Source organism: Episyrphus balteatus, chromosome 1 (genome assembly GCF_945859705.1).
Source record: "Episyrphus balteatus chromosome 1, idEpiBalt1.1, whole genome shotgun sequence".
NCBI classification, from domain to species: Eukaryota; Metazoa; Arthropoda; class Insecta; order Diptera; family Syrphidae; genus Episyrphus; species Episyrphus balteatus.
In genome coordinates, this window is record NC_079134.1 from 38,774,985 (window position 1) to 38,800,357 (window position 25,373).

The 25,373-nt window shown below is 31.5% G+C and overlaps 1 protein-coding gene across 2 annotated transcripts in view; it reads left to right on the plus strand.

Moving 5' to 3' along the window:
* LOC129913446 (protein cappuccino) overlaps positions 1-25,373 on the plus strand; it is a 109,296-nt gene that overhangs the window by 66,390 nt on the left and 17,533 nt on the right. For both annotated transcript variants that reach the window (XM_055992138.1, XM_055992145.1), the window contains one exon: positions 17,642-17,967. In XM_055992138.1, the coding sequence (XP_055848113.1) occupies positions 17,642-17,967 (326 nt within the window). The remainder of the gene's footprint in view (positions 1-17,641; positions 17,968-25,373) is intronic.

A 25,373-nucleotide genomic window follows, 5' to 3' on the forward strand; every position in this document is an offset into this window, starting at 1 on the left:
TTTTTTTTTTTTTTTGCTTTTAAGATGCTTACAAAATGGTATTTGTTGAGAAGATTGTCAAGATTGAGTTCTTAAAGCTAAGCATCAATTCTTAGTGAAAATTAGTGTGAATTTAGATTACTCATATTAATAAAATTATTTAATTACATATTTATATATTTTTCACACTTGCAATTATTCTGTCTGTATGCTAAATTTATATTTAAGGTTTTGAATGAATGTTGTTTTGAAAATATATACTTTAAATTGATGTCGAAGTTGGGTAAATGACGAAAAAAAAATGAATTTTTTTAACTTTGTCAGATTATAAATTCTAGGTGGTTTAACCAAACCACATGCTTTATACATTGTTGAAAAGGTCTAAATGTTTTCTATTTAAAACTGTTAAAAAATCTAAAATGGGTACAAATTTGAAGATTCTAGATTCTTTTCAATGGAAGAAGGTCCAAAAAACTGTTTTTTTGTCCCTAGATCCAGATTTTGGCGGTATTACATAGTTTTTAAATAACTTTTTGTAATCAGTTCAATTAGTTCTTCAAAACGTAATACGTCTCCGACCGGGTATATTTTAAAACCTTGTTTTTGTCACACAGGTTGGGTGGAAAAAAAAATTATATATGAGGATACAAAAAAGTGCAACAGTATGGGCTTTAACCTGAATGAATCCTTTTTTCCTTCTTATTATGAATGGAAAGCCCGCCGCCGATGGTAAAGGCCTTTAAAAAAACGCCAAGTCCAAATAATACGAATTAATAAAACTGTTCTTCGTAGGAACGAAATTGCAAAAGTTCGACGGAAACCGAATTAATCTAGGTTTTTCGACCTTCAAATTTTAACTTTTATTTTGCTCTTTTAAGTCTGAATGCTGATCTTAGGGCATTTTTGTATATTAATATGTATTTTAATTTTTCATCTCAAAAAAATAAGTGAGCATTTTTTTCATACAATTAGAATATGTTTAATTAAAATTATATCAAAGGTACAAGAACAAAAATAAGCTAAAAATATTAAATACTTTTGTGGTATTTTTTTTCACGGAGACTCCCATTGCAGAATTTTCGATTAAAATTTCCGTCGTGGATCATCTTGCTTCAACAGCCAATAATAGTTTAAATGCGAATCGAACATAATATTTTCTGAAATTTTCTCAATACTTCCTTAAAAGATTTACAGATAAAGATACAGTTAAATTAAATAATAATTAAGAATCTTCTCGAGGTCCAACGAAAAAAAAAATCATAGAAACTAGTCAATCCACATTTGTTGGAACTTATTCGGCATGAAATTAGATCTGTTTGAGTTCCTTTTGCATAAAAATATAAAATATGTCAAATTTTAAATTTTAATGCTGAATTATTTGTATAAATCAAAAACCCACATTCTTCTTTACTAACCTTAATCTACCTTACCCTAAATTTCAAAAACATCAGGTTAGTAAATACTAGGTACTTTAAATTTACATTAAAATTCCTCATATTAAGACAGATTTAAAAAAAAATAAAATTAAAAAAAAAACACTACTTAAATTACTCCTCAGGTGATTTTGGTTTGGTTCTTCTATTTAATTTAATTCACTTGCAAAAAGGAAATCCTCTTTTAAGATGCAAAATGCTCATCTCGAGGGAATATAGAAACGAGCTGTTTCTCTGACGATTATATATATGTAGTATACCATCAAGCCACAACCACACTTATATATACCTACTATAGCACCAACACACACAATACAATTTAGTTCTACTTGCCTATTGTGTTATTGTGCTATGCTTCCATTTCTGGTTTGCATTGCATTGCAATTTGTGTTATAAATTCACTGTGCAACATCAGGAGGAACTTAACAAAGAAACAATTACTAAACACTTGGATTTTGCCCCACTAGAGACTGAAAATGATAGAGAGCGAGAGAGGCAGGCAGATAGTTAGTAGAGAGTAGAGTCACATATAAATGGAAGCAAATCCTTAGATAGTTGTTGTTTTTTTCGTCTGATTCGCTGGAAGAAGTGCAATTGCTCTGACAATAATGACAATGATGTTTATACAAGCTGTGGAAGTAGAGGGTTTTCGTTAATCTTTTTTTTTTTTTCTTTTAATTTTAAGCTCTTTGTGGTTTAAGGGTTGTGAGGGATTTTAAGAAATTCTAGAGAAAAAAAACAGCTATACAATGTGTGATTTAGAACTTCAAGCTGATACAAAGCAAAAAAAAAAAACTCAAATGTATGCAGATTTTTGCCGCTAGAGGGTGTCCTAACGTAAAATAAACTATAGCCAGCGGACCAGCAAGACGCTTTCAACGATACCTCATTTTTTAAATACAGATAAGTAGTTTCGAAGTTATGAAGGAACATACATTAGATATTACATGCATAAGTAGCTAATGTATGTTCCTTCATAATTTCTAAACTACTTATCTGTATTTGACAAATGAGGTATCCTTGAAAGCGTCTTACTTGTGCGCTGGTTATAGATTATGAGACGCTCCTAATATGACGCCCTCTAGAGCCAAAAGTGGTAAACAAAACAAAATTATCTATAGAAACTGTGCCAAATAGTTTATCAATAGACAAATGGTTCATTAGACACTTTAAAATGGACATAAAAAATGTATTTCAAATCAAAATATGTAGGTACCAATAAAAAAAAGTTTTTCAATGCATTCCAAAATATTTAAATTAAAAGACGAATTAAATAACCAAGTATTGCATTCTTTTGGGAACTCTATTATTGATCTGTTTAAGTATTTTTGTGAAAATTTAATAGGTATACCAGGAAATTTAAATCTCTAAATACATCTCTTAACAAAGAAGAAAATAACTATTGGTTTTCATTCCTATCCTAGACCAAATATTATAGATATTGTATCATCTAAAAAGGACTCTTGGCCAACCAATACACAAAACAGTAAAAAAAAAAACATAGGAAAACCTGTTGGATAGGAGGATTTTCTCTCTTTCTTTTGTTAAATAACTGAAAGAAAACTCTAAATATACATATATAAAATGTACCTACAAATAGATGAAGCTTATAAAATTCAGAAGCGATATTCAAGGATTTTATTTGGTATTTTTCTTGTTTTTTTTTTTTTAAGTTTTTTATATCTAGATATACTCTATTGAATATTTTAGACTTTTATAATACACAGAGGTAGTGAATCTAAAGAGTATAGGCATTCGGAGTTTATATAGAAGAATATTCTTCCTGAGTCTTTTAATATACCTCAGAGAAATTCAACATTAAATATAGGTATTTGGGTTTTTTTCTTTATACAAAAAAAAATAGATATTAGAATTTCATTGAATATATCCTTTCACCTTTCTGTGCTTAGTTCAAGAAAGAAGAATGATTATTATTTTTTTATATTTTTGTTTTTTTTTTTTTCTTATTTTGATTCCTTTTAATTCAAAATGTTATTCAAGCTAAAACAGATAGATAGATATAATATGGAGTTGGTATTCATAAAAACATGTTTTCATTTCTAAAAAGACTCTAACGGTGAGAAACAAAATTCACACATACCTACAAAAAAAAAATTTGGAGAAAATATGTTTTAATGAATTTTCATAGTGTGGAGATAGACGTTGATGGATTTTCCTGTTTACACTCCGTGTCACATGATTTAAGACGCTTGTTCTTCGTAGTTACGTGTACGTATCTCTAAATTACATAAAGCTTTTCAGTTATCTAAAATAACTAATATAATCGTAAGCAATTTCCATAAGGTTTCTATAAGACTTCCTTCAAAATCAATTAATTTATAAAGGTGTTTTATCAAGCAAAAAAAAAAACGCCTACAAAGCTTAGCAATTTATTTTTAGAAATTAGAAACAAGGGACAAGGATAAAAGGGCATAATATGTTTTTTTCTCTAGAATAGAAAGTGTGTGATTTAATTTTGAGCATTAGTTTGTTAAAAAGCTGCTTGAATATTTACTTGTTAAATTATTACTGCACTATAGTGCTGTGTGCCTCTAGGGCACATTCAATAGCTGCTTCCAACCACCTTGATCTTCGGTTAACCATCGACCAACACACCTCAAGTAAGACTGTCAGATTTTTGTTCATTAAAATCGGAACAGTAGCCTTAAAAAATCACTATTTTTACCTTTTTTTTGAAAAGTGAATAAAGACTTAAATTTTGTTTTGAAAATTGTTGTAAGCCTTCATTAAAAAAAAAATAAAAAAAAAAAACAAATATAAAATACCTCAACTCCAACAAAAGTTATGGTTATTAAATGTTTTCAACAAACGATTTGTCAATTAATATATTTTGTTTTCGATAGGCGTGTCCTTTTTAGTTATAGCTCATCTTAGTAAATTTAACAGCTGACTAAAATTGTTGCTACACTCCAGAAACTTCGTTTCCATCTACCTACATAAATGCTAAAGCAAGTTAGGCACATTGGGCTCATTTCCAAAAGTTGAAATTAATACGAAAACACTGTAGAATAAAAATTTAGCTTCCTCATTCATTATTATTTTCATAATCAAGTACAACATTTTGTTTTTATTTCGACAATTTGCTAAGAAAAATAAAATTCTGATGCGATTTTAATTTGCGTTTAAAAAAAAAAGAGGTTGTCTGTAAAGCCGGTTTACGGACGATGATTTTACGTGATAACGTAGTCAGAAAACAGGTTGTGTGCTTTTGTTTAAAATGAGTCATTTGAAGCGTTTACTTATTTCAAACAATCATAATTTACAAGAAAAAGCTAAAAAAAATACCTTTTTTATTTTCTCATTATATTAATTTTTTTTTATTTTAAAAGCTTACAAAAAAAATTATGCAATTTAAAAGCCTAGTATTTTTTCTTAAAAATAAATCATTTTTAATTTTTTACAATGCGCAAAAAGTATTAAAAAAATTTATTGAAACCAATCATTTTCATCAAAAAAAAGCAAAAAAAAACATGAATTTTTATCTTTTCATGTCATTAATTCCATTTTTTCTCTAACAACCTATAAAAAATTTTATACCATCGCTCAAAATATATATATCGATCAGGTCTATGAGACATCTACAAAAAGAGCTAGAATTTTTTGAACTCGATCAAAGGAGAATGGGCATTTTGGACGTTGAGCGGCCATTAATAAAATTGGTATCAAATGAAAGGACTATAACCTAGGAAAAACTTTTACTATGGACGTTTCGCAGTATTGCGTTAAGAATGTAAGAAAATGCAGTATTAGTATCGCTAATGCATTATTCAATGTATGAACGACAAATTGGTTTATATTTTTATTTGGAACATAAAATATGATGCTCTGTCATTTTCCCTGAGTCTGAAGTCATTACTCTTGAAAATCCGACCAATAGAACTCATAATATAAGATTTTAAAGACAACCACTTCAAGATTTTGTTCGAAAGTTATCGAACAATAATTCAAACTAACAAAAAATTGAATAACGAAACTCTCAAAATAGTCTTGAAACTGTTGTTTTAAAATGGTTATAGTTTGGGTTCTAGTGGTTGGATATTAAAGATAAAGGTCTTCAGATTTAGGGAAAATGAGAGAGTATCGTATTTTGCACTTAAAATTCACACATAAGATACAACTTTGAGACAATCTGCATAAAGTGTTATATGCAAAAATGCATTTTATCCGTTTTTGGAGTACTTCACAAGGATAAAACTTCTCCACAATATTTGTAAACCTTTACTACATCAAAAAATAACAAATTCATTCCTGGCTGCGCAACGTCCACATTCCATACAAACTTGCCCATTCTCCTTTCATTAAAAAAAGCAAAAAAAAAAAACATTTATTTCCTCACGCTATGGAATCAATTTTTTTGTTTGACAATATATAAAAAATTTTATAACAAGCTTATTATTTCATCTTTCATATGACGTATCAATCTCATTTCAAAGATGCCTACAAAAGAAGTTAGAATTTTTTAAAGTCATCCATGTCGAATTTCCAGACTGAGATAACGGTACTTCCCACACTGGAGGCTGTTCGCGGGGGGCAACAGATCTCCACTGGTGTTTTGAGGTTTTTCGCAAGTTTCTTGAATTAACATTGTATAGCTTTTAGTTAGTCTATCGTTATGTGTGATATACCAAATGAAAGGTAATTGTATCAGGATGCTCATAAAAGTTTAATAAAATTTCTATCTGCTCTTGGTCAAAAGTTATAACCTGTTTATTTTACCGTTATCTCAAAATTGTGTTTACGAAAATGATTGAAATTTCGCACACATATAGTCGTAGTCATGGTCTATCATTACTCCGTATACTTTATTCCTGTATCTATTAAAGAAAAAAAGATAAAAAGAAAAAACGATGAAAATCGGTTAAAAACGGTCAAAAAACGTGTTTTTTAAAAACTTGTTTCTTCCGTTATTTAGTCAAAACTCACTAAACGATTCCATTTTTTGCAGATGTATGCATTAGGCCAAAACCTAACGCTCCAAAAAAAAGCTAAAAATCAAAAACTATCCAAAAATACCCCTAAAAAACAAGGTGTTTTTCAAAAAATCATATTTCGAAACGCAGAGTGTTGGAAAAAAAATCCATATCAGTCGTCTAATTTTTTTTCCCTCATCCTTCACCTGGCATCTTTAGAATTGTCAAAAAAAATTTCCTTTACCCAAAATCATCATTTTGTCATAGCCCCAACACGTGTATAACGTTCAAATAAAACGTTATAGCTTAGTTTCAAATTTTTTTAGAATTTTTTCTTAAATGCAGTTATTCTTAAATTAATCTCATCTATCTATAGCAAAAAAAACAGTTCTCTACGACTTCGCGTTTAGATTTTAGCCCAAATATCATCTTTCCGTTTTGCCCCTGTTTACCCTATTAAATGACGGAATTTTTAAAAATCCTTCATTTGGATTAAGTTTTAGGTTATTATCTTTCAAATAAGCTATAGAAAATTTTTGTATCTCTAATAGTTTATTTTTAATTTTTAATTGAAATTTTTTGCCGCACTGCAAAAGTGCGAAAAGTTGCTGTGGATACCATGGTTCATCGATTTATAAGACGTTACCACGTCAAAAATTCCATAAGTTCTTGATTTTATTTCAGAAAATAAGTCTTAATTCAATTGATTCAGAGTGTAAAACCAAAATATATATAAATTTAAATAGTAGATATGTGGGAAGTTGAAGCAGCATTAAGCATCAAAATGGTTGGCTAAGCAAGAGAGTTCATCCATTAGGACATTTTTTGATTTCACACTGATTTCGTTGAAGACCTTATAGTAGGTATTATTTATTTCAGTGTTTTTCCTCTTCATTTTTATTATTCCCTATATTATACAGACATATCTCCCAAACAAAAAAATATTATAATAAAACAAGACCACCACAAGCAGTTAGTTTTTTTTTATATCATTTTGCTAAAGTACCTTTGCCACAAAACAAAAAAAAATAAATACGTCTACCTTCGTTTTTTTTTTTTTGGAGAAAAACAACTTTATGTATCTACCATCTAAACCTCCTCTTATTTATATTTTGATATTCATTCTTCCACAACGTCAATTGTTATTTGTGTTTTGTGTTAATATATGCTTGAACGGATATTTCTATTAAGTTTATTCATTTGAGTAAAAGATCCATCAAGAAAAATAAAACAAGACACAAAAAAAAACAAGAAAATAAAAATGTTTTCTTTAGCATGAAAGATTTAACTTGTTATTTAGGACTCAAATGTTCAAGGTTATAATCAACAAGTGAAAAAAGATACAAGACTATCAACCTGTCAAGAAAAAATTAACTATTTTCATCAAGACTCAAAAAAATATCAACTTTGTTTTGAAAGTCTATTTTCTAACCTACTTAACTCTTATCTCTAAGTCTTATCGAAAAAACATGTTTAGCTTTTTTTATTATTATTATTGAACCAATCTCAAGTTCAACACAAAATAAGTGTCAATTGCCTAAGTTTTTATCAATCATTGGCAATATACCTTTTATCGTCGTTGTTGTAAAAGAAAATAAGCAAACCTCCCGCACTTCTTCTGAATAACAACAATCGAAGGCAATCAATTAAGTCAAATATAGTCTTCCTCTCCAATCTCTCCCCCCAAAACCTCTGATAAAACAGATAGAGTCGAGTAACTGGTGCTAGGAACTATCGAATGATTTGAACTATCGATAGTTAATAACTGAATTATTTGAACTATCAAATAGTTCATTTATTTATCATTCGAATAAAGCTATCGAATAAAACTATAGAATAAAAACTATCGAATAAACAATCGGATAAACTATCGAATAAACTATCGAATAAAAACTATCGAATAAGAAAACTATTCGAATGAAAAAACTGTCGTTTAGAAAAACTATTCGAATGAAAAAACTATCGAATAAAAAAACTATTCGAATGAAAAAACTTTCGTTTAGGAAAACTATTCGAATAAAAAAACCTATCGTTTAGAAAAACTATTCGAATGAAAAAACTATCGTTTAAGAAAACTATTCGAATGAAAAAACTTTCGTTTAAGAAAACTATTCGAATGAAAAAACTATCGTTTAGAAAAACTATTCGAATGAAAAAACTATAGTTTAAGAAAACTATTCGAATGAAAAAACTATCGTTTAGGAAAACTATTCGAATGAAAAAACTATCGAATAAAAAAACTATTCGAATGAAAAAACTATCGAATAAAAAAAACTATTCGAATGAAAAAACTATTCGAATGAAAATAGTAACTAAATGAATGAATGAAAAAATTTAAAACTATCGAATGAATTAATATTTTACAACTATCGATAGTTTGATAGTTTTTATTCGATAGTTCCCATCACTAGGCCACCACCTCTCTAAGGCTTGAGAAACTACTTCAGATAAACCTCATACAATCTATCAGAAAACCGCACTAAAAGAACGATAACCATGCGAGAAAATAGACTTTCCAAACACACTCAAATCGTAAGTAGTACCCTAAACAGAGGGTATCACAGAGAGAAAACGGATTCCCTAAGCAGAAAGTCATCGATTATTTGATCAAGTTCATCACAGAGCTTTTGAACGACCGTCCGACAACCGCACCGGACAGAAACAAAACAATAACAATCCATCGTTAATAGTTTCATCTGTACGACGAGTATCGACCGATATATATACAAACTCACTTGAATGGGAAAACAAAGCCAACAGACTATAAGATGACACAAATACTAATCCAGTATAAGGCTACACAAAGTGCTGGATACCAAAGCAGCGAAAGACGACATGTAAATAGGCAATCTGGAGAAACAGCAGCGACAGCAGTAGGAATATTGGATAGTAGCAGCAATAGCAACAGCAACAGAAGGACATCAGCATCAGCAGCAGCATGGTGTCCTTTTTTATATTCAAGGCGTGCAAGGCAATTTCAAAAGCCGGAAAGGCTTAAAGCAATTACGTGGTCAAATAAAAAGTTCATCACGGACCGTAGTAGTAGTAGTTGCGACTATGTTGCTGCCGCCGCCAATGGCAGCGACAATACTAGGAATGTATTGAACTTTTACCTGGCTGCTACTCGGCTTCATCGCTTACCACCTTCCGAGGAAGTAGTTGTTATCCTCGTAATAGATTGCTATTTGGAGAAAATTCGTTACTCCTGGTGGCATCCTTCGTTGTTGTCGTCGTCGGGGGATATTATTACAACGACTACGACTGTTTTTCATCGTCGTAGTTGTAGTTGTAGTCGTGATTTTGCTTGTGGCGTTGTTGGCAATAGTAGTAACATGCTGCCGTCTCAGATATCTCGTCTTAATACCAGCTACTCCCGGGGGTTTATCTGCAATTTCCGCATGGCTTCGGTTGACATGGTTTTTGATGCTATCACGGCTTTGATGGCAAATGAAGGAGGCACAAGCACATCGTCGTCGTCGATGGGAAATGCTAGTAGAAGAATTACCAAGGGTCTACGAACGAACAAGGACTTTTGTGATAAAAATAAACTCTTTGTGATAACTGATGGTGAGTGTTTGAATGTATGTTAAGAGAGAGTTTGGATGTATACAAAAGAATTTTTTGTTATGTTTGTATGGAATAGATGAAGGAGACAACTAGTTGATTTGTGAGTCTTAAGTTGAATAGACGATAATCAAGTCCTTGTTGTTCCTAATCCTTTGGATAATGAAATTAATTGGAGTTAGGAAGCGGTTTTTTCGGGAAGAAAAAGCTGTGGTTGCAGTTTGTTAATCAGTTATACATTTTTGATGTCATTCGGAAAGTTTTTTTTTTTCATTGTAATATTTCGCTAAGTGAGTAGATAGTTTATTTCTGATAACGATAGACTGTTTAACAAGTTTGATACAAAAATGAATCCAAACAAAAACGTTCAAGTAGTTGTAGTAGGTAATATTTATTATCTTGATGAATTGACCATAATCTTGTTTTGTGTTAAATTCAAGTACCTACAATAGTCAATTAATTATTGTATTTTGATAACAAATTGATTAGGTTAGTTTTTAAGAGCTTCTGTTTTGAAGAATAGCCGAAATTAGTCTGATATCGTTTGAAAACATCAGAACATTAAAATTTTTAACAATACAATTAACTAATTCATATTATCAGGAAGAAAATCTTCTAATAGAACTAGAACATTTTTTCTGGGTCACTCCAGACGTTTAAGTGCAATGTATTAAAACATTTTAAGAAAATCGATTTTTTAAAGGAAATTTTTGCAAAAAAAAAACTTTATTACTGAAAGAAAAAATCAAAATCTTTCGAATCCTCATAGTTTTAAATTTTTTATGTGTAGTTATTTTTCTGACAAAGATAAAAAGATAATTTTCTTCAAAATCTATGGATAAATTATAAAGATATGACCATTTTTGTAAAGATCAATATTTTCTACTTTTTTTGTTACTTTTTGAGTTTTTGTCTATAACTTGAAAAGCAAGCCGAACTTGAAAATTTTTATTGAGTAATTTTTTGTAGATAATTAAATTTTGAAAATTTTAAGAAGATTTTTTCGACGCAAGTTTCATTTTGAGACCTTAATTTTGAAAAATCTCGACAGATTTTACGTTGACTCAAACTTTTAATAAACACTGCTTTTGAAAGTTACTTTACACCATTAGTGGTTGAACATTCAATAGAGAAACGCGTGTTCTTCAGTTTTCAAAACTTAATAAAGTAATTTTCAAAAACCCGCTCGAATTTTGACTTATGTTTCATTTTTGAAAACTCAATAAAGTAATTTTCTAAAATTCGCGCGAATTTTAGAAAATTACTTTATTAAGTTAAGTCCATCTTCGAATGTTTTGAAAACCTAATAGAGTATTTTTTTTTTAAATTCGCTTGAAATTTGGAAAATTGCTGTATTTACTTTCAAAAATGAAACACGTGTCAAATTTGGAAACTCCATTCAATTTTCAAAACCCAAGTTTCGATTTTTCAAAACATTCTTCAAACTTTTTAAGAGGAATTGAAGAAGAGAAGTTCTATTGAATGTTACAAAAAATGCTGAACTTTATCCAAAACTACCTCGCAAACGTTTGTTTGGATTTTTTTTACCCAACTTTTCAAAATTCCTTCGGTTGTGTAGTTATCTGGATAAAAAACAAAACTTTGAACTTTTCGATAAAAGTATGAAATTTGCATGGTTTACATCAAAATATTTTGGGTTAAAGGGTCTATTTTTAGTTAGTAGAAAAATTAATTTCTTATGTAAAACTTAGACCTTAAAAAAATAGACCTCTTTGCTTTTTTCTTTAATATTGCATTTTAGTCTATATTAAACATTTGAATTAGAAAAAAAAAAAACAATTAAGTTTGTGCTTAAGCAAATTAAATTTCAAATCCATCAATTAGAAACTAAACCAAATCAACTTTCACCGCTCCAATTTTAGTTTGCTAGAGCACTGACTATAACCATATAAATGGCAATGAAAAGGCATCTCTCCCCATATAAAATTTCGCCAAATACTGCAGTATTTTCACTCTGATTTTAGAAGTGTGCCTATGGCAACAACTTGGCTTTACTCGTGCATCGGCTCTCGAAAAATCATTTCGAACAATTTACCAGGAAACCGCCAACAAGCGTGCACTCACTCTATACATATCTCTTTTGCAGCTATATAAAAGAGCTTCAAAATTCTAAATTCGAAGTAAATAAATTTCAACAATTTCATTTTGACATATAAAAAGCACTTCAGGACAAATGCGCTAGGAAAATATTTTTTGAAATGATATTGTTTCGTTATAGGTATAGCCCTTATACCATTCTGCCTGTTATACCTGATAGATATTGCCTACCTTTTATCGTCCTACTTTTCTATGCTCCATTTCATATTGTGTGTCTATGTGTGTGTTTGGGGGCTTTTTTGGGCCCCCAATTTTTTGGAGAATGTATTTTATGTATGGCCAACTCTCGAGCTGGGTTAACAATTTCTCTTCTCGGTAAACCACCAAAATGCAATCAATCGCATTGCATTGGCACATGTCCATCCACAAAGCCACCGCGTGCCCATTCAATTTGACAGAGATTCAAAAACAGATTTAGCTTCATATTCGAGGCAAACCGAAATGCGTTCAATTATATTAAATGAACATCGCCATTGCCATTGCCATCGACGACGACCCGTTGAAATGCTTCATTCAAAACCTGCCCTACTCAGGATACTTCCCTTTGGTCTAATACCTGTCGAACTGTATGCATCATACAAGCTATAGGTAAAGGAGGTTTACACACCCCCACAACCAACTATATAAAGATTGCAATTTAATTGAATGAATGTTATTTGATAAGTACCGTTAGATTCATTGTGTTGGTAGGCTGGCACAGCAGGTGTACCACGATCGAAAATTTCGTAGTAGGTAGTATACCTACGTGTAAGCCCGGCCGAAATACACAAAATTTTCTGCGAAAATTTTACATGCATTGGCGAGGCGAGGACCTTTTGACCATATAGGTAGCTGCTAGAATTTTGAAGGACCAGGGATTCTAGTAATTTTCATTTTCTGTGTCACAAAAGGCATTCAAGTAGGCGTGTGTACCTATACTCTCCAAACGAATTCAATAGAAGAGGACGTGTTTTATTGATATTTTCGGGTGATGGAAAATAGCACTTTAAAATTGCCCACACAAGTCGACACAACTAGCGCAGCGCAACGCAGCGGTCCAGTGCAGCCATGAAATGATTGCTGATTCAATTTTTGAATAGTTATGTGGCCTTGTTCCAATTTAGTGACCGCCAATGTATTTAATACTTTATTTTCCAATTATACACGATTTAGTGGTACAGAGTTGTATTTTGTAGCACGATGAGATGAGTATTGTGTTCATTTTGTAATATATTAATTATTCATTTTTATTTTAAATCAACACATGTTAGGGCGGTAGAAAATCTGACATTTGGAATAGAGTTGTCATTGTTGAATTTAAGTGTTATTTCCTAGAATAGGCATAGGTTTACCAGGTACTTAGGTCATTTGGCGAAAAATACAACCGCTATGATTGTTTTTTTTTATGATAAAAGCCCATTAAGAATCAAGGCTTAGTGACTTAAAACTTTGCACTATTTTTGTGAGTATTTCATTAACACGCAAGGATGGAGAGAGTGGAGGCTAGAAGTTTTTCTCAAATTTTACAGGTAATGATAAAATAACGTAGGTTTAAATGTGAGATACCTACTTACATAGGTCCCCAGACCTTTTCCGTCTATTTTTAATAACGTAGGGACACATAGGGCGTCGATGGTGAACGTTTTCTGGAAACATACTTCAGCTTCATCCAGCTCTTCCCCACTCATTGGAGCGGTGAATTTTACTCGAGTGTTCTTCGCCATTTTTTCTGCCAGTGAGTTCCACTGCATTGTTTGGCTTGCAATGGAGTCTTCCCTTTTCGAAGCATATGTCCAATACACTGCCACTTACGCCTTCGTATAATAAATTTAATAAAATCTTGGCCCGTTTTTCTAAGAAGTTCTTCGTTAGATATAAGGTTGGACCTGAAAATCATTTAGCTATTTCGAAGACATCTATTTACGAGTGTTTGCAGCTTTCCTCTAACAATTGATTTAACTTTCCAATAGCTTCATCCGCAAAGCAGTATACCGATTCAATATTTGAGTGGTACAGTCGTATCTTGGTTTTTGAGCGCGAAGATTTATTCGTCCTGATATTGGACAACATCCCGAACGCAGCCTTTGAATTTCTGATCTGGCTAATGATACATATCTTGTTTGGATAGAGATTATACTACCAAGGTATTGAAAAATTTCTATTTTCTCTGCCTGTTGTTGACGATTTTTGAAGTGAAAATTTCTTTAGTATGGTATTGATTTGAAACACGATGAAACGAAAAAGCGACACGAAAAATTAATTAATTATAACTTTTTTTAAGAGATAGATGAATGAAATTTATACTGTAGATAGGTAATAGAATAAACTATAACTGTAAAAAATGGCAATCAATTTTATATTGAAAATCATGAGATAACGATGAAAAGATGTTTTTTCTATAGACACGTTATATCTTTTGATCTAGAGCACATACAAATTTGATTTAACTTTAGTACGCATGCTGATAATATTACCTTTTATTTGATATATCAAACATTACGTAACGGTGCTCTACAAGTTACACAATCTTCAATTGAAAAACTTGAAAAATATCTCAAAAACACCTGTGGAGATCTATTGCCGATGAACCAGTGTAGGAAGTACCGTAATCTCAGTTTGAAATTTCGTCATGGCTCTAAAAAATTCTTACTTTTCTTGTAGGCATCGTAGAAATATTATTGAAGAGTCATATAAAAGGTGAAATAATAATAATAAGCTTTTAGATGATATAAAATTTTTTATAGGTTGTCATTTAAAAAAATGGATTTAAAGGTGTTAGAAGAAAAAAAAGATTTATTTGCTTTTTTCATGAAAATGATTGTTGTAAAAATTTAAGTATGGCTTTATTCTTTAGGAAAATTTGTAAGCTTTTTAATGGTGTATTTTTTTTTCAAGAACAATGATTTTTTAAGGTTTCACTTCTACCACGTGTAAATTGCACACATGATTTTTTTCATTTGAGAGGATGACTGTACCACGGTTTCTTCTTTTCTATCCACGCTTGATGTTATTCGATCCATTGAATTGCTCCTAGAATTCCTGTGAAGTATGCGCATATAGTACGTCTCTTATCACAAAATAATACAAAATTGGTGACAGTGTGTAGCCCTGTCTAGGCACCATTTTGAACTTCAAATTTGTCTGAAAATCTTCCTCTATACAGGACGTGAATTTGAACCCATTGTATGTTGTTTTTATTATATTAGTCCACAATCTTGCATTGATGATCCGTTCATATATTATATATATATTTAACAACTGGTTAACTAAAGCTTCCCACGTGCCTTGGGATGTCTTTCTGACTTATACTTGCCCGATCTCAACCATCGCAGTTAACTTATCCCTAAAATGTCCAGTTCATCTATCAATAGTAGTTCAATAGTACGTATAAGAGTATTTAGGGCCTATGAAGTAAATAAGAGATGAGAATCTTTAGAGCTACCCAGATGTGTCTTTGTAAGTTTTGAGATGGAAGATGATAGGCTGAAAAGTCTAAAATTCTTCGAATTAACAAAAGAACATTTACCCGAGTTGGTTGGAAAACTGAGTTAGTAAGGCCAATAAAAATAGGTTTGACAAGCCGAGGGTTCCTCCCATTGGAGTAAATGTCCCAGCTAGGAGTAAGAAGTAGTTGGGAATCGAAGACAAGCCTCGAATACGGAAGAATTTAATTACCTCTGTACTTAACGAAGGTTTTACGAAGGCCCTAGACTGTTATACGGCAAACATATCTGCTATCCTATAAAATTGAGAACCACGCATCGTTGAAGGCAGACTCGGACCAAAACTCCTGAGTTTCAACTGAATGATAGCGTGTCTCACTAGGATCTCCATCAAAGCTTAACTCTCGAAACATTCGCCTTATTTGCAACAAAGATGATGACATCAAAGATATGGTTTCCAAAGAACCTATGAGCAATTCCCAAGCTATGACATTACAATAATTGTCTTGGGAGATTTCAATGCCTGAAGCTAGGAGGAAAAGGCAGTATTGTAACTGCGCCTGACAACGAATTTCAGACTGTTCGATATTGCAGCTACCCAATCACCCATCACAACTTGGGGTGCGCTCAAGAGCGATTTTTAAAGAGTAGTGATAGCAGTGAGCAGCATACGAAAAGAGCAACTATTGATAGCTGCTATTTAATCACTCTTTAAATAGCAGCTAACGCCGAAAATTACTCTTTAAATTTGATTGAACAAATGGAATACAAAATAAATAAATCATTTTTGACTTTTTTTTTAATAAGGAGTAACTCCTTAAATGCACTGTCGTGAAGTTACAGCAGTGAAGTTACATTACAAGAACAAAGAGCAGTTTTGCTTATAAAAGCATCTTTGAGAACATATTGAGTTCTCTCTGTTCACTTGATTGCTTCATGTTCATCGTTGTATTGTATGTCTAAAACAAGAACACAGCAAATTCGATCGATTTGGACTTTTGAAGACTGGCTGATATTGAATAACAGTCGCAATTATTCTCTGCTCAGTGGAAAAGCAGAGTGATTGAAAGCAGCTATCGCAATAGCAGCCTCAGCTTTAATCACAATATCATAAATAAAAATAATAATCACGTGAAAATCTTCGGATCAATCAAATCTTGGAAAAATCACTTGGAAAATGACTTCTTCAATCAAGATATGGACGAAGTGATCAAAAATGTCGGCCCCAAGTTGGGCAAAGTGAAGAAATTCATATATATAGTTGGAGCTGATGTGTCTTACTGCCGCGTTTGGAAACAGGGCCTGGCCTTGGCCCACAAATAAAACTTCAGCATTGCCTGTGCGATATATAAGAAAAGACACCCTTTGAACATCGGAAATCATTCGTCAACAATCGATACTTATCACCTGTTCATCAATTTCAAGACTCCGTATGGCAGTGCATTATCTACAGAGGCGCACTGTAAAGAGCCAGTTTTAGTGTTTGTATCCCTGTCAAGTGCATCCACGAGTTGTACTTTGTACAAGGACAGTAACCTAGCCCAATGTTTGAAGGTGCAGCGGCACTTAAGTGGAAACATCATGTGGAACGTATGCAAAACAATATGATTCCACATGGAAAGTTTTCGACTTTACTCTTGAGGGACGATGACTCAGGTTGAGAAGGCATGTAAAAGAGGATCTCAATGAACTTGGCGTAGGAGCTCGTTAAGTATAGATCTGACTACTGAAGATTGTTGGCTTATAGCTCTAAGCGATCATTAGTCACCATCTGGTACTAGCAAATTTAATAAAGGATAACATTGATCCTATAACACTTATCATTTAACAGTTTTAAGCTATAGTAAAGTCAACTTAACTTTTAAGGGTGGCCTAAAATCCTTTCCCCTCCTTATTTTCGATTATCTCAGAAAGAATAAAGTTCATCCACTTTTGATATCTCTACTCTTTCAATAATAAACCCAAACCATAAGTTTAAATTACAAATAAAAATTCAATAAATCCACAAGGATCAAGTTATTTCCAAAAATTTTGAAAACCGCATTCTCTTCTACTTCATTCTATAAAATTCATTTAAGTCAACTTCTTTTACATCAAATCCAACAAAACTTATTCTATCAAACCCAAGATAAAAAAAAAAAAAAAAAAAAAACAGTATAATTACAATCCAATTCAAATTTCTCTCATTTCACAGGGCAAATGCTAATGAAGTGGCTCATCTCATCATTTCAAGCAAATGGTCCCTCGCTTAATGAACACGAACTGAATATTCTTACGCAGCAATGTTGCAACAATCTACTCAGAGTTGGAGTTCTGAAACAGATATCCAGTTCCAGTCCAATCGTCAGTTCTGGTTCCACGTCTTCGTTGGCGGTGGTGGTGGTGCCTGGAGGCAGCAGCAGTGTTGCCACCACCACTACCACCAACGCTGCTGCCGCCGTCAATGCCGCAACAACTTTGTCTGCCGCTGCCGCATCTACTGGTTCTGCTGTCGACAAAAGTGAATTGGAAACTTTCAGTGTAAGTTTATACCCCTATATCATCATTCTATATAAATTCCCCGTTGCCGTCGCGCATTTCCCTATATTCCATTCACTATTCCTCGTTTAGTTTACACACCGACACTCTTTGTTGCACATCATGAATTTAGTTCTTCGGAATGAGATTTACGTGAAAATTTGTTGCGCACAGAAACTTCTCAAAATGTTTCTCGCACTTAATTCGTGGCAAGTTTAAGTGTGTAACACACATGTGACTTGAGGGCTTATGGGTGGGGTTTTTTTTTTTTTTGTTATACTTCTTATTGTGTGGATTGTGGGTGGCATTTACCACGGAAGCCATAGTTAGATTTTAGCCAGTATAAAGTAAATACTTTTTCCGTGAGTAACACCAACTACCTACTGTACTCTATACTCTCTTTCGATACGATTTGAAATTTGCTGGTTGATGTGTGAGTGTGTTTGTGTGTGTTGTAAGAAAATTTATATAACTGTATATTGCAATTACTGGTATTATCATGTTTGTGGATTTCCGACTGTAAGTTCTGGGTTTGAATTTTGTGTAAAAGTTTATATAAGTTTGAATTAAGGAGAATATACTTTGAAACAAGACTTTGTTCAGTTCACGAGCGGGAACGGGAAGAAAGTTTGTTAAATATTTATGAGAATTAAATTAGTTTTTGCAAGACAATGTTACGATTGTGAGAAGTTTGATTTGGTAATTTTACACAGGTTTTTTTAAATGACAGTTCGGAATAAATAACTTTGTAGTAGTGACTAGCAATAAACATGTGTTTATGAAATGGGTACCCGGTAAGTAAGGTTGTAAAAAAGTTGGTTTCAGTATTAACTTCTTTTGGGAAGCATTAATTCTTTTAATTTTTTTTTTTAATTTTTTTGGTATTCTATTTTTTATCAATAGAGTAAGCGCGGGTTATAAGGCCTGTCGGATAATAAGGCCAATTAGATTATGCTATTTAAAAAACACTCATATATAAAAAAAAAAATGCATGACTGGGTCGCACGTACTTGCTCTTGTAGTCCAAAGTATCGTTATCTTAAATATCTATTGGAAATTTAAGATTTTGTTTAGTGTCGAAAAAAAAAATAAATGTTAAAAAATTAGGTATATTAAAATTTTTTTTCAAAAACTTTCAAAATATTTATTTTTACATTTGAAACTTCAAAATGCTGATTTTTAATAAAATTGACTTATGCTTTGATGAAATATATGAACTTAAAAAGTATTACATTTTTTTTGAATAACGGCAACGCCATATTTCCGTTCTCCGAATTTTTTGAGAAAAAATAAAAACGCAGTTTTGTTAGAATCATTAAGAGTATTACGTACACCAATTTTAATCGAAATCGTTAGAGTCATTTTCGAGAAAATTGCAATACCTCGAAAACGTTATATGGGACATACTCGTTAAAAAAGAGATATTAAAAAAATTTAGGTAAAAAAAAATGAGTCTAGGGAATTACGTAAAAATCATTTGTACAAAGTTTCAAGCAAATCCATCCATCCTCTTAGGCCATAGCTCGATGTACAGATGGACGCACAGACGCACATACCCACAGACGCACAGACCGACGCACAGTGTGACAATTCGCTCATCTAGCGGAATTAAATTAATAGCGCTCACAGATTATAACTTTTCGAGGATTTTTTTTTTTGTCGACTTTATAACAAATATATATAGAATGAAATTAAACAACAATTTTGTTAATAGTTTTTCATATTTTTAACAAAAAGAGGTTTAATGGGGGTCATTTTTGGGCAAAAGTTCGATTACTTAGAAGGTACAAAATTGTAACGGATTCGTGTAGAGGAGTTAAGTCCATCCAGGAGGGAGTCCATCTCCCCCCGTTTAAGAGCAATTTTCAAAAAAATTACTTAAAATAAAGAAAAAAATATTTAAAAACGACGGCAACACTCACAGTTATAAATGATCCCTTTTTCAAAAGCTAACATTTTATACTGAATTCTTATTTTTAAATCAAGTTATTTTAATAAATAGTTTTTGAATAATCGATTACAAAGTCAAAATTTGGGAAAAAAAATTTAAAAAACACATAGAATACTATTTTTTTAAAGACTGTTTATATCAATACAAAATTTAATGATAAATCCAACTGTCTCAATTGATTCTTTATCAAACACTAAAAATCATATGTTCAAGTTTTTGAAAAAATCGAAACATAAGCAAACAACTTTTTTATCAGATTTTTATTTTTTGGGTATTTTCGATAACTTTGGCATTAACAGTGCCATTAACAAAAACGGTTTTTGAAATTTAACACATAGGGTTAGTTGGAAGCTTAAGGTGTCTGAAAACAAAAATTAGATGCCCCTGTAAGTGTTAAGTTAGCACTGGTGGTGCAGGGAATTTAATTTTAAATTAAGACACCCAAATATCAAAAATTTGTTTCTTAAAATTTCGAAAATTATTAAAAAAAAAAAAAAAACAAGAATAAAGACCATTTAATACACCTGTTAATGGCAAAAAAAATCCACACAAAAGACGCTTCAAATTAACATTACAATCCATATAATTTTGTTTTTGATTATTTCCATAGTAGTTATTTTTCTGGAAGGCTAGATCGAAAATGGAAAAAAGATGTTTGGGTGTCGCAGTTATGCGCAGCAACTTTAAACGCAAAATGAAAGCTAATATATGAAGCTTTAAAAATCATATAGATTCTGAATGGAATAATGCGGAAAAATTTAAAATTTTCTCCATTTAATGTAAAAAAAACACAAAAACACGATTTTATAACTTTTAAGCACAATAGCAAAATATTGAACATAATATGAAATGAGATTTTACCTAAATTTATATGCTCCTATATTATATTTAATAAAAATCATACAAAATTTTCAATAACAAATTTAAAAAACACTTATAAAACCATATTAACCAAAGCACCTTTAAACCTCAATTTTACCTCAAAAAATTACAAATTCCAACTTTAATATCAGTTATTTTTTGTTTGCATTATCTCCACACAAAAATTTAATCACACTTACTTAGTACAAGGTATAAGCTTCTTTTTTTGGATAGATTCTTGCAAGTGATTTTTTAATTAAATTCCGCTAGATGAGCGATTTGTCACACTGTGCGACGGACATCATGACGAAAACCACTTTTTTTATCTTCTCCATCATCGTAATGTTTGTTTTGATTAAAACCTCTATACAGCAAGCAAAAATTAAAACCGGTTGTTACGTTATCGTTCAATCCTTCTCATCAGTATTACTTCATTCATTTCGAGAAATTGAAAAGTTAAAAGTTGTAGGTACTACTCAAGTTCAATGGGAACCCCAAACCTGCTCAACCAATGGAAGAATATCTGATCTACTGTTTTGGTTTCTTGATTTGTCAGGGCAAATACCTCTGGCCACTTTCCACTGTTGGTTTCGTGAAAAGAACCTACGATGTCTAGGTATTGCTGCATTTTATTTTGGATTTTTCTACCTGGTTCATTGCTCAGCCCCATTTTCGCTGCCGTAGCTTCTCCAGAACGTCTTGTTGATTTCTAAATGACCTGCAGAAGTTCCATCCTGCTGCATTAGATAGGATATACCGTCTGCGGACTTCCATTTACGCCTGAGTACACCTTTTTGCAAATAAAGTGAATCTTGCTGTTGGGCAGTCCTGAGTTCCAGGTTGTTCCCGCCTCAAATCGGGGAACCTTCAGTTCCTGAAAGCATTTCTCAAATATACTTGACCATTTGAACTCTTTGTCCTACTCTGCTCGAGCAATCTTTTGACAGTTCCAACAAAATCCTTCACGAAACGTTGAAAGTATGTTGCAAAACCAAGGAAACTCCAGAGTTGTTGCTTATTTTTCTCAGTGTCAACTTTTTCAGCATCAGTCTTTACTCCTTTGGTTGGGATGATATGTTTCAAATATGTATTTAACCTTGGTCTAAAAAAAGTGCTGTTCGGAGCCTCTGAGACACAGCCTTAAGGTTGTCGCAAAATAATATTTATCCAAAAACTATAGACTAGGCAAAACGACTAGGCAAGATTTCCAGGTTAGTCCATCTAAAACCCATTCTATTAAACACTCAAAAGTAGCTGAAGCGTGTCATAGTCCAAAAAGCGTCTTTTCTCGATCTTCTGGATGGATTTCTACCTGTCAGTAGCCACTCTTCTGGTTCAACGTCGAAAACCACAGGGTTGTAAGAATATCAATTGAAAAAAAAGTGCATTTGAAATTTAAAAAAAAAAAATATTTTTTGCAACTGAAAAAAATTTGCATTAAAAAAAAAATTGTATTGCAACTGAAAAATATTTGCAAAAAAGTACTTTGCATAAAAACAAAATGTTATTGCAACTGACAAATTATTGCATTGCCGGGTTGTAAAAATATCAATGAAAAAAAAAAAAAAGAATTTTAAATTAAAAAAAAAAAATATTTATTGGAAATAAAAAAAAATTAAAAAAAAAACATTTATTGCAAATAAAAAAAAAATGCATTAAAAAATATTAATTGCAACTGAAAAAAATTTGCATTAAATAAAAATTTGTATTGAAACTAAAAAATTTGTTGGATATTGACTCTATTATCAACATCTATAATAATCAATACTAACGTTTCCTATACTATATATATTTACTTTGTAATAATTTCAACTTTACAATATTTTCTAAATCTTAACTTTGACAAATCTGTTTTCTATGTTTAAATTAATTTGTTATTTTATTATTCATTTTACGTTAAACTATTGTTCAATAAACAAGTTCTAGTTCTCAAGATATTCTTCTGGAAATTTCACAAAATTTTTTAATTAAAAAAACATATACAAAAATTTTCTTTGCAAAGGGTACAAAGGGGTTAAGTCACAAAAATTTTTTCTCTTTTATTTGGTATCAAAAATATAAATTTAGAGCAACCCTTTTCTATAAAAATAAGATTATCAATGCTCAAAAATTCATCGATTAGCGCAACTTCGCATTTTCTGGCAAACTTTCATTTATGACTTAACCCCTTTGTACCCGGGTACAAAGATTTAATGCACACATTTTGCATTCAATTTTTTTTTTTTTTTTTTTTCAAAGCAGAAATTTTTTTATTTTCAATCCGAATATTTTTCAGTTGCAATACTTTTTTTCATTTCAGTTGCAATAAATATTTTTTATTGCAATTTTTTTTTATTTGCAATAAAATTTTTTTTTTATTATTCTAATGAAAAAGAAATGCATTTAAAATGATGTTTTAGTACCCTGGAAAACCATTATGCTCTTTCCTTCTTTCCAGCGAAGTATAGTACTTTTTAAATGCCTAAAATGACGACTTCAATCTTTCGCATTTTATTTTGACGTCATCAAGTACCATTTTATGAACCTTTTCTACCATTTTTGGTGAACTCGTTTTTATTGGTACAGCACTGTGATGTTGATTTTGACACCCCATATGACCTTGTTTTGTTGGCCTTCCCAATATTTAATGGTTCAAAACTATGGAGATGCCTTCCCAATAGAAGAATTCATTTTTATTTTGTTATTCGTTGGATTATAAATTAATTTTTTTAAAAAGTTCCAAATGTCCAACGAAAAACATGAGACAAATCCTCTTATAACAAGAAACAATGAAAACAACCCCTCTCACTGAGAACTATTATTCGACTTATAAACAAGGGAAATTTTTTTAAATTTTTTTACGGAATGATGCTTTCTTAAAATTATAATAACTCGGCTCGTGTGGGTCGTAGAGAGCTAATTTTTTTTTAATTGTAGATAATTTAAAGGACTACAACAGTAATTTATTTTTTTAGCCAATACTTGCACCGTTTACAAAATAATAAGGCAAGAGTTTGCTAAACAAAAAAACGTCTTTGACTTAATACCACTTATTTTTTATTTGTTTCAACAAAAATAATGTGCACCAAATCGATAGAAAATGTTGTAACGAACAATTAATAGCTTTATTTTTTGTCGTAGGACAGTCTGAAGCCGAGTTATTCCCAAAAAACGATATTTTTGGGTGTTTTCGCACCGGTTTTGCATGCGTTCATTTATCAATTGCTCGGCCATCTTTGGTGATAAAGAGCTGATGCAGGACATGAATAGGGCTACAAAATAGATTAGAAAAATGTCAATCACGATATAAGCTTTTTTCGAAATAATGACAAAAATGTGTTTTTTAACAACAAGAATTTGACTTTAAATGGCTGCCATTTTGTATTTACTCACTCAAATACAATTAAATTACATACAACGATAGAAAATATTATAAGGAAGAGAATGTATGTTTATTTTTTGGTCTACGACAATCTGGAGCAAAGATATTAGCTTAGAAGTAAAATATCCCAAAAAATGCATTTTTGTGAATAACTCCGCTAAAAAGAATGATCAGGTGGTGAGAAATTGGGTTTAAGCCTTTTAAATATCCCCCTATCGATCCATGAAATAAAAACTGACAGTGCTTCTTTCCGACGCTTTGACTGGAGTATTAACCCTTTAAATGAAAATACGATGACTTATTTCATATTTTCAAAACTATCATTTCATAAATAGTTTTTAGTCCTTAGTAACCGCTCTACTATTGATGACAAAAAACCGCTCTTGCAATTCTATTTCATAAATAATCCACCTTAAAAAAAAAGTTCAAATATTTTCTTTCAATATTTAAAAATTTCATAATTTTTCATTACACTTATTGTGTTATTTCATTCCTGGTATTAAAACGAAACTCATCAATTAGGACTCACAGATCATATCCGCCCATATAATATCCGAACGCATCCAACATACACCCAAAATCTACCCAAAAACCCAAACCACCCGCCAATATACTCTGGAAGATAACACATCGATTTGGCGAAAATCTATTTAATAGACCGAATTGTGTTGAATTGTATAAGTGATTATGTGCGGTAATGGTGCATGACTTTCCCGCAATATACGTCCACTTATCCTAGAATCCTCGACACGCTCGCATACACAAACGCACACAATAAAATATTATGTCCTTATAAAATGTCCCTAGAGGTAGTAGCGAGAATGAGCGGTATGAAGATAAAAGAGAAAGGTTGGGGAGTGGGAAGACCCACAAATACAGTTGGTTGTTGCAAGGCCACAATCTGGACCACTCGCCGTGATTATGTTAAAATTAGCCTAATAGGCCTAGACTATTGAAGCATCATGTTGTATGTATGTTAAAAAGGACTTTGAACATATACTAACATAAGTAAGGTACATATACATAAATATAAAGGTATAGCTTGTATATGGGTAAGTATAAATGAGACTATTGTTATTGAATAGCTATTATGAAGGATTATTATTGAGGTGTGTTAAATGTGTGTTCACCATTATTTGGTAATTGGACAGAGAAGTAATTTGTGCGTACATTAGTATGAGATTGCTTTAGAATGGGGACCATATTTATTACCCGCATTCCATCACACACAAACAC